General features: G+C 41.8%; 1 protein-coding gene across 1 annotated transcript; it reads right to left on the bottom strand.

The window, feature by feature from the left end:
* Positions 1 to 554: 554 nt before the first annotated feature.
* Positions 555 to 9,708, bottom strand: atp6v1c2 (ATPase H+ transporting V1 subunit C2). The gene is made up of 14 exons (XM_085256843.1): positions 9,576 to 9,708; positions 9,228 to 9,399; positions 8,775 to 8,842; positions 6,987 to 7,069; positions 6,710 to 6,772; positions 6,447 to 6,541; positions 5,291 to 5,382; positions 5,092 to 5,187; positions 4,942 to 5,010; positions 3,424 to 3,516; positions 3,245 to 3,332; positions 3,073 to 3,170; positions 2,869 to 2,992; positions 555 to 1,067 (listed from the first exon to the last, which is right to left on the bottom strand). Exons 2-14 carry the CDS (start codon positions 9,357 to 9,359, stop codon positions 978 to 980), a joined length of 1,191 nt encoding a protein of 396 aa, XP_085112969.1. The 5' UTR covers positions 9,360 to 9,399; positions 9,576 to 9,708; the 3' UTR covers positions 555 to 977.
* Between the last annotated feature and the right edge of the window lie 5,669 nt (positions 9,709 to 15,377).

Genomic DNA, 15,377 nt, shown 5'->3' with positions numbered 1-15,377 from the left:
CAACTGAGATAATCCATCCACAATACGAGGTTAGTCATTCATATACTGCTGCATGGGCTGGGCTGTAGTTACATCCTAAGGTTTTAAAAACTGAGCTTAAATAAATGATTAGCGGTAATAAAAGCCGAGGGAGGTCAACAGTGATCACTGACTGTTTTAGGAGCTTTTTGAGATCAAATAGAAGAAAATACATAACATTAAACATGTTAACAACACAAATGCCATATTAAACGCAGACTACTTTAGACCCGGAAGTAGGATTCGTCGCGTCATCACTGAACAACCGGATATATAGATGACAACCGGAAGGAGCGTGTTTGGAGGCGTGGTCCCGCTCCTGAAATTCCGATACATAATCTCCAGAATCCAGAAAAACACTATGGAGTTGAAAATGAGCAGAACGGCCCCACTTTAAGATTTTGAGACTTGCAACACATGAACATTCTGATCTAAATTGGGTCACAAGTGATGTTTTTATACAGATTCATGAATCCATTCTCTGGATAATGCATTTCTAAATGTACTAGGCTGTCTTGCAGAATAACAGGCAATGGTGAATGAAGAAATCCATTTTATTTGTGCAAGCTGTAAGATTTCTAGAAATAATGTGCTCACCTAAAATGTTTGAAACCGACATTAATATTTACAGTACATATAGTTTTAAAATGAATCCCTGAAAAAAAAATCCCTCTGATATTACACATATTTTAAGGTTTTCCACAATTCCATGTGCAGCACATGACAAACACAGGACACGTGCAGCTTGCTTTGTGGTGAAGACAACCCAAGGATTATTTACACCTTCCTGTATTTACACCTTACATCTTTCTCCTTTAAGGGAAATGTTGAAAACAATATATTTATATTCTCCGGTTTTATTTTAGCCATCGGGGTCTTTATGTTTCTGGCTGTGAGTGACTGAATGGGAACAAACCACAGCTTGTGGGTGCTTGCTCTTTCAGTCTTGCTGTTGACAGCTAGCTGATGTCCAACACGTTGGTGCTGATATGAAAGCAGATGTAGGAGAAGTACTCCTGCTGACAGAGTCCTGGGATGTCACAGCTCACCTGTTTGCAGATCAGACACAGAAAACAGTCACGCACACACTGAACCAGCAGCAGTGTTTCACTAAATTCAGCTTGAGTTTGTATGTTTTTATTATTTCCTTTTTCTCTCTGTTGTCTCGAAGGTCACGAGTGAACTTGACTGAGAGATATGTTATTTCCTGCTGACTGCTGACAGGTTCTTCCTCACTCAGACATCAACAATCTGGGAAAGCACTTCACTTGTTGGTCTGTCACTGGTCTTATATAACGATACAATTTTACCCAATAAACTATTTGCAATAATTCTGTCATGTTCTTGGGTCTTTTGCCATTTTTTGGTCATTTGGGTTCTGCTGTTGTTAAATATCTTCAGTTTATTTCTTAGTTTGTTCCCGTGTTTAGTTACTTCCTGTTTTATTACTTATTTGTCTCTAGTGCTTTGTATTAAGTTTCACATCCCTTGTCTCGTTGCCTCAGTTGGGTTCAGCTGTCCTCCCAGGTGTCTCTTGTTTGCATTAATCACCTTGTATCCATATTCCTTCAATTTGTGTGGGGTCTTCGTTTTGTTCTCCCTCATGGTTCTGTGTGTGGCCCTGCTCTGTTTCACTAGTTATTGGATTTCTCATTCCTGTCCAGCTTTTATTTTCTATTTTGTATGAGTGCAGCATTAAACCTGTGTTTGACTTTATTCCTGTCTCCTGTGTTTCTGCATTTGCATCCAAATCCTGCCTGCAGCAGATGCACATCATGCACAATTAATTTGTGAAAACATTTAGCTTTAAGTTATTTGTTGTTGCTTGAGTCTTGATTTCAAAATGTTTAATATTTTTAACCTAAAAAAACCAAAAAAAAAAAACAGGCTACATGAAAAGGTTCAGGTAAAAATTTACATTTTACATCACCAAGCAGCAAAATAACTGTGCACATTGAGGAAAGTGCTTACAGTCAAACCCAGAGAAGTAAAAGCTGTTACAACAGTTAAAAGGGGTCCAAGAGTACACTACGAATGTTCCACTGTTCAAAAATGAAATCTCATACTTCTGTCTGTGCTACTTTTGTAGAAACACTCTTATTTAAAAAGTAAACTACAGCAAGTTTCCAATCAAATTAAATAGCAAATAATTCAACTGTTATGAGATTGCATATTGTTGAAAAAAATAAGGTTTGAAATTTTTAAATAATGTCTACCTGCAAAAAGCTCATTTTTAGTTTATCAGGATCAGTTCAGGCAGGCCATCAAGTCGAGCACTCCCAGCAAATGAGCTCATCTGTAACACAGTGCAGATCAGATTCTCCTACGTATCTATTTGATAAGCTGATTTAACCTGGCCACAGTTGTTGTGAGCCACCTTGCTGCCTAACTCTACCCAAACTCATAATTTTGAGGCTCTGTTTGATTTACTGAGTCACACAAAAGCTTCACTTGGATACACCATGTTTCCCATTAGTGTTAACAGTTTTTTTTAAAGAACAACATTAAGGTGGACATTTCATCTTTTACTAAGGAAAGTATCATGGGTATGTTTGCAAAAGACAACACAATGAATACCGTACAAAATGGCCCAGATCATTCCTTCCACTAATTTTCAGATATCTGTGTCTGTGTGATAAATCTATGTAGCACACAACTGACGAGGCCAGCATTAGATGACAACTTCATGCTTTCATCCATATATGGTCCCTCCCAGCTTCAACAAACAAGATGTTGTCAGTTAAATCCCTCAATTTGTGGCTTTTCCAACTAATGTTGGTGCATCCATCTTCTGTATGTCTGTGCTTTACATTACTATAATGACAACATTATAACACTATGGCTTCTTACATCAGTAATGCTGGCGGTGGGGTCCAGATGCACAAACAGTGAAGCGAGTTCTTCTTTGAGTTTCTTCGAGTGCTTCCTGTCAGTCTGCAGTAGAAGAGCCTGATAATTCACAGGTAACCCATACCTGAAAGGCAATATCATCACATGAATCAATCGCGAGCCTTCTTCACGAAAAAAAAATCATCACTGTCATCAGGTGCCGACCTCAGGACTGATTCCACAAACACCCGCAATGCTTTCAAGTGAATCCAGGCAACAAACACTTCACTGAAATTCACCTTCAGCCAGCGTACAAAGATTCCCTGTGAAAGAGAGAAGCGCATTAATAAAACATAAAAAAAAAACCTTCAGAGAGTGTGTGTAATGTTTGACTCACATATTGCTCCTTTTTGTGAAAACTAAGCTGCATAATCTCCCGCTGTTTCTGCTCCTCCAGATCAAAGCTGTAGTCCCGCACAAAGAACCTGTGTGGACCAGAGGCTACACTTTGGTAATTCAAACAGACAACACAGATTTGACTATATTGGGTGTTTTCTGTCACACCATCCTGCTTACTTGCTTTCCTGGGCTTTGGCTTTGAATTCACACACAGCTCTTTTGAAAAGTGTCACTGAGAAGACTCCCCCTTCTCCGTTCTCATACAGCTTCCTGACAGTCACATAAGACAACAATAGAAAAGATGTAGCAACAAGGTAAAAGACAACAAGGAGTAAGTCAAGTAGTGTTTACTTGCATTTGAACTTATTGCTGCAGGTTCATTTCAAGTCTGTGTTTATTAAGCCAATATAAAGCGCCTTGAAGCAACTGTTGGCGCTATATAAATAACGCTGAATTGAATTATATGGAATTTGTCATGAGTCCTTAACAGACTGATCACAATGTAATAGCAGGTTGATAGGATTTACATGGGCAAAATCAGGTTCACTGTAAGAAAAACACTCATCGGCCACTTTGTTAGGTAAACCAAGTAGTAGGGTCAGAATTTGGCATAAACAACATGAAAGCATGGATCCATCTTGCATTGTCATCAGGCTTGTGGTGGTGGTGTAATGGTGTGGGGGATATTATCTTGGCAAACTAACTGAGTATCATCTGAACACCTGTTGCTGACCATGTCCATTGCTTTATGACCACAGTGTACCCATCTGCTGATGGCTGCTTCCAATGCTTGCATGACAGTGAGTTCACTGTACTCAAATGGCCTCCACAGTCACCAGATCTCAATCAAATAGAGCACCTTTGGGATGCAGTGGAATGAGGTTTTGCATCATGGATGTTAGCTGACAAATCTGACGCATGTGCGTGATGCTGTCCTGTCAATATGGACCAAAATCTCTGAGAAATGTTTCCAGCATTTTGCTGAATCTACACCAGTACAACAAGTTGTACCTAATATAGTGGCCAGTAAGTGTATGAATGTTACAAAAACTAAGATGGAATGTGGAGTGTTATTTTCTAGAAGTTAAACAATTATCAATTTAGCTGTCTAGGCCTTATACTGACAAAAGAGTGTCTTACAAGTGATAAGTAGATTTCTTGGATCAGGGGTGCCTCCAAGGGGGGCAAAGGGGGCACTGGCCACCTCCCAAAATTTGCTGGCCCCCCCAGTGGCTCTTCCTGGCAAGATTGTCCTATGTTGGTAACAATTTTAACAAACATGAGCACAAGTGATAGGAAGACACCCTACATTGAGTTGAAACATTAACTTGCGATTTATTTATGCATATACAATTTTTGTCATTGGTATTGTGTCACTTGGTATGACCCTCACAATTTCCCCTTCCTGTTTTGGATGAAATTATTTTTTTTATAGAAATTGGATTATTTCCTGCACGTCAGCTATGACAAAGTTATTTTTTTCATGTCAACTTTAACATTTTACTTGTCAAAAAAGACATTTTCTTTTCGCTGCTGCAGATCCAGGCCAAAAGACTCTTACTTTCTGCCGGTAATGAAACACCTGCGGTTACTTAGCCTGACCTTTTGGATGCTGAGAGCAGCTACCGGTGCACTTGTACTTGGATCGAGTAGAATTGTTTGTCTCATGGCCAAGAGTGCATAAAGACAGCTCACCTGCTCGACCGCGGAACCACAAATTTTGACAACGACTCGTAACTCCTCTCCCATTGCGAGTAGCTCCCTCTGTGACCAGAAAATATGCAGAAACAAACATTTTAATATTAAGACTATCCCAGAAAAACATAGTCATGTTGTGTCACTGACCGGGCCACCACTACCAGCAGAGTGGTGAGGTACTCTGAGACCACCAGGTCTTCTTTCCTCACGACATCATTCAGACTGCAAGTTTGTAAATTGCCACTGCAGAGACAGAAATTCCACTTTAGTATGTAGATATGTAAACATGCATATCTATAGATAATGTAGGGATTTATTTCTATTTAATATAACTAATGTTTCTCACTCTAGTTTGTGCTCGAGGTTTTGCAAGCTCGCTTTCACACTGTTGTACGCTGCAGAACGTGATTTTAACTCTGCCTCCACCTGCGAAACTTCCTGAAACACATGCAGGTGTTAAAACTTGGGTAGGCAACATGTTTCTACCATCTGAGAGGGAACTAGAATCATGTAGCTGCTTCAGAATTTGTTTTCAGCCTTTGGAAAAGCTTTGGTTTTTGCCAAACGTCTTTTCAGAGTTTATAATTAGAATAAAGTGTTGGAAATGGTTAAAAACAGAGGACTTTGAAGTGGAGGAACAAAGTCTGAATTAAGTGTGATGTCAAAAATCAGCAGTGACTTGTTCTGGTGGACAGAGCTTAAACAGGAGAAGCTGTAAAAGTAGTGCTCACTTTCAATTTTAGGAGTATTTTTTCTCCCTCGTAGTATTTAGCTTTAACAGCACACACATCAAATATGTAATGCGTTTACTAAATACAGAAACAATTTTAAGACAATGTAACCTGCAAGTTTATCTTTATTCTACTGATGTCAGCGTTAATCTCGTTAAAATGACGTTAACGCCATAACCCCATTAACATGGCAAGTCTCCGTTAGCGAGTTAGCGCATATTGCCCCGTGCGTGGGGCTGCATGGCGTCAACGCATTAGTGTGGTTAGCTCGTTAATGTGTTAGCTGACAGCACTACTTTATTCATTTTAAATGTAACTGAATGTAGTGAAATTACAATCTAGTAGTACAATCTAGTTTACTCTGCCATTAGTAGGATTTCTGTGACACACTGTGTAAAGAGTTGTTCAATATCTAGTGTAACTCTGGCTTGAAAATATGAAAATGTAAGAGTTTGTTGTGATGATTGTTAGCTGTGGTTTATTTATAGCCTCGTGTTGGGATTTTACTACTGCTTTTATGCTTCAAATATCAGAAAAGTGAGTCAGTTCATTAAGATTATGAATAAAATATGTAAGTAACTTCTAATGTAAACATTTTATAACATCGCCCAGTCATATAAAACTGCATATGAAGGTATGCTAACAGGTAAATATGTTAGCATGTGAACTGTGACTTTGCTGTGTTTTTTGTGTCTTGACAAGAGTTTAGTTATAAATTGCTGTCATATTTATGTCATTAATTATCATCCCCACTTTTTTATGATGTTGTACCTTGTTGATGATTTCTGCCAGACTGGAGAGAGTTAGAGATGTAGGATATTTTGCTTTGTCCCACTGAAACTTGATCATGAAGTTCATCAAGTCAACTAAGAGAGAGAGGAAAAAACACAAGTTGTGTATCCAAATGACACAACTTTAAACACACCTAGGGTTTGGTATGTCTTTAAAAAAAAAAATCAAGCAGATACTACAGATGTGGTTTATAATAGGAGTCACACAGAACTGCACTCCAGCTCAAAGAGCAGATAAAATACCCCTCAGAGACTTGAGGTAAGCTTTCAGGGGTGACAGGGCTGCTCTCTGGTTCTTGCTGTGGTCTGATGGGGGGAGAGTAATCAGACATGCTGGTTAGCCTGGTCTGCTGTTGTTCTCTCCTACAGCCTGCAAGCATTAGTCTACAGTAAAAGCATCAGGCCTTTAATGGAGTTTTTCAGTAGCTGTTAGTCTTAATAGCAGTGTGTATGTGGCCTGTATCCAGTTTCTCTATGAGATAATTAACACTCTCAGCGTGTGTGTTTGTGTGTGACTCACCTCCATTGGCCAAAGCATTTTCCAGCACTTTGTCACTAGACTCCAGCACCTCCTTCATACACTGGCATGTTTTTTTGATCACACTGACCAGGCGACAGGAGAAACACCATCATTACACAGTGTTTATATGTTTTGCATAAAGTTCCTGCACAATGAACTGCTGATGTAGAAACATCTCAGACTGAAGAAAAAGTAAGGAATAAAACTAAAGAAATCTTTTTGCATTAAAGACTTCCCCTGATGCTCTGCTTGCTTGCTTGCCTAACTTGTCTCTGTGCAGATCTCTACACTGTCCAGAGCTCCTCAAGTGTGACGTAACTGTTTTCTGTCCTTGGTTTGCCTGTTGCCTGTTTTCAAGCCTCTTATATAGTTTCGCAAGTGTACCAGTTGCTCGAGTGAGCTCGGTTTTAGCAATGATTTTGCTCACTTAGCTTAGTTTTTCATAAATCTTGCTGAGGTGTTTCAAGGACACCCGCTTGCTTGCCTATACGTCATATTTCTATTCTTCAGTAAGTCAGAAACAGACCGTCACAGAGAAGTGTTCCTGTTAGATTCTATTATAGATGGCCGTAGTTTCCAGGTCTGGAAAATTAAGCCAAAACGGAAGTGCCTCGCACCTGCATTCTTTCAAATGGCCAGCAAGGCCTGAGTCCACTGGCTGCCAAAAGGCTTCTGGTAGTATAAACGTCTATGGGGGAAAAAGTCCACAACTCTCATCTAAACACTTTCCTGATCAATTGATGGGCTTAATGGCTAGTTTAAAGTCTTTATTTGGTACATAACTGTAATTATTTGAATCAGATAGGAGGGTTATTTATGTTATGAATTCACTGCAAGCAGTAATACACATACAATCACATCCAAATTCTTTCAATGGTTGTGCAACTGTTTAATTAAATGGCAAAATTATGATATCAAAAAAGTCTGGGCTCCACGCTTCATATTAAGACTTCAGTGGATGACATCACCAGGGTCTGTCCATCCATCCATCCTCAGGGTTTTCAGGGTTGCAGATGGCTGCATTTACCAGCAACATAAGTTATGCTTACTTTTTTACTTAGTGAAGTTCTTTCTTACATTTTCATTGTGCAATTCAACATTTCAACACCTGAAAATACTGACATTCACACCTCTTTGTGTTTTTTTGTTTTGTTTTTTTCCATGTTCTATGTTTTCCATGTAACTCAAACTGCATTTCTTATATTTGAGATTTTACTTTTCAATAGACAAAAACTGATAATTAAATTCTTACTGTTTTCGCTAGTAAGATATTAATTACTTAGTAGTGAATTATAGGTTTCATAGTTTTAATTAATGCAACTAGTCTAAAGTATCTGCTGTCATAATTAAAGTTTTGTTATGATTTTCACTTTTCCTAGCATTTAAATCTGTTTTTCTGGCCCATGTCCTGCTTTTCCCAGTTTGTTTCCTTATTTTTTTCAGTCGCATAAGTAAATTTTTAACTTTAGTTGGATTTATGGGGTTCTTTGTGTTTAAGTTCTTACCTTTAATACTCATTTTACTTTAGGGTGAACTGTCTCTTTAAAGTCTGCACTGTGTCAGCTCAAATGCACCAGCAGTGAATTTAAAAGCAGGAGGGAAAACTAACCGATAGCTGCCCCTGACCATCAATTAATCATGGCACAGACTGCACAGGAGCTCAGAATCATTGGGTCTTAATGAGGAACAAAGCCGCACATGAAAATGCAAACATGCGATGATTAATGAGACAAACGTATTCATTAATCAGCAGGAACAGATTGAGAGCAGCACATTCAGCTTTTTTACCTTTCAGCCAGCGTGTCGAGTTTGGAAAGATCATCTGACACGCTGAGCAGACTGTCCAGTACTCCCACCTGAGGTCACGGCACACACAGCACAGTTAATGTTACTGCAACCTGCGTTTAATAAATCTGACTTCATAAGACCCTGCATTTACAATCACTACATCTAAAGCTGCTTAATGTCTGAACTCTTGATGATACGGAAATGCATTTCCTGGAAGACAAGATGCTCATTGATCACGTTGAGTGAAACGATTCAGATGGAAATTTTGCCTCAAACTGTAGAGAGCAACCTGAGCCTTTACCTCTTCATCAGAGAAAGACATCAAACACCATCACTCTCCTGTACTGCTACAAACACAGAGTTAACACACACTCGCGCCACTTACTCTTTGTTTTTGTTAGGGCTGAGACACAATACCATTTTTTTTATCATTCAGATGATGCACATCCTCACCTTAAGATCTGGAATGGAGAACTTGCAGCAGGAGGAGGCCAGGTTGGTTTTGACAATGGTGCGCTTGAGTTTCTCTACACTGGTTAAACTTGTTTTGTCCAGTGGAACAGAAATCAGCCAAAAGTCCGTCATGACTTCCCACAGGTACTGCCTTTGGCACCAAACTGTGATCCTTAGCAGACAAACTTATAATAACATGAACTCTACCACTGAAATATGTAGAGTCTTATTCTAAGGCAGATTTGTAAAATGGCATGATTCACCTGTGCTCAGGATTTTGTTCTTTCAGCTCTTGCCTTGATAATGCAATAAAGGAAAGAGGAACCTCTTTTCAGAGCAGAGGCTTACCTTCAGGTTATCTTCATGACTGTGCTGTGCCTGTCCCCGTGTGAGTGTTGGAGAGTCTGAGCAGCAGCTCCACCTGAGACTGGCTGACAGCCAGCCCACTGTCCTCTGCTGTCTGTCACCAGAAGCAGTTACATCACTCCAGGTGATCTGAGCACAAAACAAAATAGTCGCCATTTTTGTGTGTGTTTGTGTGGATGTGGCTGACTAATATATCGATGAGCGCGAAGAATATAAGTCCAATTCGTAAAGATAAACATAAAGATCTGATTAAAATGAATCGGACGGTTCAAGAATGGTATGATCTTTTTGATGCCAACAAATAATCTCTGTATAATCTCTTGTACATATTTCTAATTTCACAAAGGAAGTTTGGCTTATATATACAGTGGAGGTAAAAAGCTGAAGTACTTACCAGAAACATAAACAACATCCTCCAAAATGAAGCCAACCGTTATTTACTGCATTACAATAACACTGAAGCAACATTCAAAGTTCCACCCATGATAAGATAAAAGAGGAAAAATATAAGGAAGAGGATATAAAGGCAAGTATTCAAGAGCCTCAGACAGTAAACTCACAAATAAACCTCTTCAAGCTCATTTTTAATTTGGACAAAATGCCAATGTTATTAAGAACATTTAAATGATACAGTCCAATTGTATATGTGAAATAGCCCATTAGCCTGAACACTGGAGCGCTGTTAAATAAATGACCCGACCACTTCTGTTCAATGAACATATCACATTTCATTTAGCAAAAATAATAATTTAGATATGTATAATTATAAATGAAAACTATAAGAAGAATAAGAAAAAAAGAATAAGAATAAAATAGTCTACAATATTCAGCTGAAATGTGAAATGTATAGTGCTTAAACTCTTACAAAAACAAAGAGTCCACATTCTGGACTCTTTGCTCTAGCTAGATTTTTATGAGATTGTACATTTTGGCATTAAAGGAAATGAAACTCCAGCTAAGGAGCCATAAAAAGCATTTTCATTGATTTAGTTTTCAGCTTCAGACAGAAGTCAACAATATAATCAAGTAGAAATTGAAGGAAACATGGCGATAGCAAAGGGAAATAGGTAAGAAAAGGATGATGGTTTCACATCGGTGCGTTGGTGGTTCTTTGTGTCTGGGGGTGGGCGTCCAGGTACACACCGGCTCACTCCTTGGCGGCTGCTTATCGGGGCCTGGAGCCTGGGGCTCGCTCGGGCCACTTCGGAGGTGGGGTGCCCCCGGCGTCTCGGCCTGGGGCTCGGTCACTCAGGCACAGCTGGCTGCCGGCGGAGCTCACAGGCGCGTCACTGCAACTCCCCCTGGCTTCTGCTCCGCGGCTGCTGAGTGAGCCCTCATCTGGGACTCTCCTCAGCTCTTTCTGGAACAGTGGCGCGGCTGCCCCTCTGTTGGTCTTCCTTGGTCTCTTGTGTTCTGGGGGCCTCTTGTCTGGAGTTTTGATCTCCTCCATACCTGCTTCATGCCCTGGAGGACGGGGCTGTGGCCCCCCCACACCCTCTAGCAGATCATTACATGAAGGAACCTTTTAAAAAAACAAGCGCGTCCATACTCACAGGTGTACACAAATTCAAATTCAAATTCAAATTCAAATTTTATTTGTCACGTACACAGTCATACACAGTACGATATGTAGTGAAATGCTTGGACAACTGCTCGTGACCTAAAGAAAACAAAAAAGGAAAGGCTATGAATAAGATAGGAAATAAATATGAAAAATTAAAAAGGGTAAATTTAACTAGGAAGGAATAAAATATAAATTAAGGTTAAAAATGAAATAACTGTACAACACAAATTAGAATGAAGGGTAAATTTAACTGGGAAAGAATAAGATAAAATATATAAATTAAAGTTGAAAATAAAATAACTGTACAACAAAATACACAATACACAGTATAGAACTATATAAGAATGTATGAAGAAATCTAAATATAAATAAATATATACACAATAACAGCAGCTGTACAAGTATTAACTGGAAATGAAGAATATAGTGACCAGTGTTGTGCAAAACCAAAGTCCAGAAAGTCCAGTGTGTGTGTAAGAACCATATGTGTGGGTCAGTACTGTGTGGTGGTGTGATTGAGAGACCGTATTGCCTGGGGGAAGAAGCTCCTCCTCAATCTCTCTGTGTTGGTCTTCAGGGAGCGGAATCGCTTTCCTGACCTCAACAGAGAGAACAGTCTGTTGTTGGGATGGCTGAGGTCCTTCACGATCTTCCTGGCCTTGGTCCAGCACCGCCTGCTGTAGATTGAGTGCAGGTCAGGGAGCTCGGAGCGGATGGTGCGCTCAGCTGACCGCACAACCCTCTGTAGAGCTCGTCTGTCCTGCATGGTGCTGTTCCCGAACCAGGTTAAGATGTTTCCCGCCAGGATGCTCTCTATGGTGCACGAGTAAAAGTTCCTGAGCACCTTGGAGGGCAGTTGGAAGTCTCTCAAGCGTCTGAGGTGGTAGAGACGCTGTCGGGCCTTTTTCACCACGGTGTTGATGTGACAGGACCATGACAGGTCCTGCGTGATGTGAACTCCGAGGTATTTGAAGCTGTCCACTCTCTCCACTGGGCACTCGTTGATGACGGGGGTCTGGTAGTTCCTCTCCTGCTTAGTGCTGAAGTCCACTATCAGCTCCTTTGTCTTACTGACGTTTAGAAGGAGGTTGTTCCTCTGGCACCAGTTCTCCAGATTCCTAATCTCCTTCAGGTAGGCCGTCTCGTTGTTATCAGAGATCAGGCCCACCACGACGGTGTCGTCAGCAAACTTGATGATGGTGGTGGAGCTGGTAGTGGCCACACAGTCATATGTGTACAAAGAGTACAGCAGGGGGCTCAGAACACACCCCTGGGGGGCTCCAGTGCTGAGAGTGGTGGAGGCTGAGACATGTCCGCCCATCCTTACTGCCTGTGGTCTGCCAGTTAGGAAGTTGGAGATCCACTGACACATAGATGAGCTGAGTCCCAGATGCTCCAGCTTGGTGGTGAGTGTGGAGGGAATTATGGTATTAAATGCAGAGCTGTAGTCTATGAAGAGCATTTTAACATAATTCCCCCTTCTAGTGTCCAAGTGAGTGAGTGATGTGTGGAGGAGATGAGAGATGGCATCGTCTGTGGAACGATTTGGACGGTAAGCGAACTGTAGTGGGTCCAGTGTGTCTGGTAGTGAAGAAATGATGAAGTCTCTGACCAGGCGTTCAAAGCACTTCATCACTACTGAGGTGAGGGCTACAGGGCGATAGTCATTGAGAGAAGCAGGGTGGGGTTTCTTCGGGACAGGAACAATGATGGACTCTTTGAAGCATGTGGGGATCACCGACTGAGATAAAGAGATGTTGAATATCTCAGTGAACACAGGAGCTAGCTGGTATGCGCAGTCTCTTAGGATACGACCTGGGATGCCGTCTGGTCCTGCTGCTTTCCTGGTGTTTACTCTCTTGAAGGCTCTCCTTACTTCATGCTCGGAGATGACGAGCACGTTTCCGGTGCTGGCAGTATCTTCCTGTCTGCAGCCGTTAGCGCCGCTAACACTAGCATTGTTGGAGACCTTAGCTGCAGCCTCGAAGCGAGCATAGAAAGTGTTCAGCTCGTCTGCCAAAGTCACGGCCGCGTTCGTCATACCGGTTGTTGGTGTTTTATAGTCCGTTATTGTCCTTAGTCCCCGCCACAGGCTCCTAGAGTCACTCTGTTGGAGTTGTGACTCTAGTTTCCTCCCGTAGCGCTGCTTCGCCTCTTTCACCGCCCTCCGCACGTTATATGACGCGGCTTTGTACGGGTCCATGTCCCCCGTCATGAGTCCCGTGTTGTAGGCAGCGGTGCGGGATCTCAGAGCGTCGCGGATGGTTTTATCCACCCACGGCTTCTGGTTGGGAAACGTTGTGATAGTCTTTGTCTCCACGGTATCATCCGCTAGTTTCCCGATGAATCCCACAACCGCTTCCGTAAACACGTTGACGTCATCGTCGGAGCTGTTTCTGAACATGCCCCAGTCTGCGTCATCGAGTGCGTCCTGTAACGCGGCCACCGATTGATCCGTCCAGCGCGCGACCTTCCTCTGAACCGGAACTTCCTGTTTCAGCCTTTGTTTGTATTTTGGCATGAGGAAGATGGCGGCGTGATCAGATTTGCCAAACGGGGGGCGGGATTGTGCCTTGTAGCCGTCCTTGACCGTAGTGTAGCAGTGGTCCAGTGTCCTTTCACCCCTGGTGGGGCAGGTGATGTGTTGATAAAAGTTCGGCGCTGCGCGTTTGAGGTTGGCGCTATTAAAGTCCCCCGTCACAATAAGCGCAGCGTCCCGGTGTTGTGTCTGGTGCTGTGTGAGTGCCTCATGCAGCTCGCATAAGGCGGTGACCGTGTCCGCTTGTGGTGGAATATAAACGGCACTTACAATGACCGATGTAAATTCCCGAGGTAGATAAAAAGGACGACACATGATGGACAGTAGTTCCAGATTTGGTGTGCAGGAGCGTGTGAGAGGAACAACGTTCGCACTGTTGCACCAGTTGTTGTTCACCATTAAACACACGCCGCCTCCCCTTGACTTCCCGAGTCCCGTGTCCTGTCCATGCGGTGAACCGAGAAGAACTCGGCCGGCTGGATGGCGTGGTCCGGCACCGCTGGGTTCAGCCATGTCTCGGTGAAGCAGAGGAGATTGCAGTCCCGAATGTCTCTCTGGAACTTTATCCTGGCCCTGAGGTCGTCAAGCTTGTTCTCCAGTGACTGGACGTTGGCGAGCAGGATGCTAGGCAGAGGTGTGCGGTGTGCACGAGCTCTCAGCCTGTTCCTGACGCCGGCTCGCTTCCCTCTAGGCCGCCGCCGCTTCCCTTTGTTCTCCCTCGAGATCTCACTCGGCCAGCTCGGATCCGGAGTTAAAAACTTCGAATTGTGAGTACATTGTATACCAATAGAAACAAGAGTGTCACTGTCATACCTAATGTACCCAATGGTGATGATTTTGCCGATTTAGAAACGCTGAAAACTAACTTAAAAAACAAAGACAAAGAAAAAGTGGTCGGAGCAGTCGTGACGGCAGCCGACCTCACCGGCGCCATCTTAAAAAAAAAAAAAAAAAAAAAAAAACACCCACAAACTACACCCTTTTTGGCTCCTACCTCAAAGCACACTGTGTTCTGTTGATCTTATGTGCTGCACAATAATGTTTAATATTTAGTATTTACTGTCATATTCCCATATATCATTGTGATGTTGTTTATTCTATTACTCTTGTTTTCTTTTTTCTTTCTCAGCAGGTGATCCAGGTGATCGATATATGCATTTTCTTTTTCTTTTTTTTTTCCTGCCCATTCTGTTGGTTTTTGTTTTTTGCCCTTCTCCCCCGTCCCTCTTCTCGGCTGTTTTTCTTTCCCCCAGTCAAGTCTGTCCCGTATTCAGCAAGTGAAAATAAAATAAACAATAAAAGGTGAATCAAATGGACCATTATGGCAAGGCTGGGATGGTCAATTTGGTAAAGTAAATCCGTTGGGCATCTTTCTTTGCCTTTAGACAACAATTCTGATGGCAAAAGAGCCAAACGGGACAGGCAAAAGAAAAAAAAAAATAGGATGATGGTTTCACAGAAATGGAAGGAAAGGAGAAACTGGGATGTATAAGAAGGAGTATAAAACAATAAACTATTATCAAGACTCGGATTTGAAGACATTGGATTAAACTTAACATAATTTATATCTATTTATAGCTTCCCCCCCCCCCTCATCTTGACTCTCTAACTTTACCTCCAAAATAGTCAACCTAAGCTGTCCTGCTGATGTACTCATTTCCAATCTTTTTCATTCTGATCA

The sequence above is a fragment of the Mchenga conophoros genome, linkage group LG19 (genome assembly GCF_057382185.1).
Source record: "Mchenga conophoros isolate Kocher_MC1m ecotype Shallow Benthic linkage group LG19, M_conophoros_male_GT1.1, whole genome shotgun sequence".
NCBI lineage: Eukaryota > Metazoa > Chordata > Actinopteri > Cichliformes > Cichlidae > Mchenga > Mchenga conophoros.
The sequence above is the reverse complement of the archived record's forward strand: the minus strand, read 5'-3'. Positions and strand labels throughout refer to the sequence as shown.

What these genes read in the sequence shown, in the direction of transcription:
- atp6v1c2 (XM_085256843.1), bottom strand. Translation starts at nt 9,359, where the DNA reads ATGACGGACTTTTGGCTGATTTCTGTTCCACTGGACAAAACAAGTTTA. An exon ending in CTCGACACGCTGGCTGAAAG is followed by an intron (nt 7,070 to 8,774) that starts GTAAAAAAGCTG and finishes TCGCCTGGTCAG; the next exon opens with TGTGATCAAAAAAACATGCC. An exon ending in TTACCTCAAGTCTCTGAGGG is followed by an intron (nt 6,542 to 6,709) that starts GTATTTTATCTG and finishes TCTCTCTCTTAG; the next exon opens with TTGACTTGATGAACTTCATG.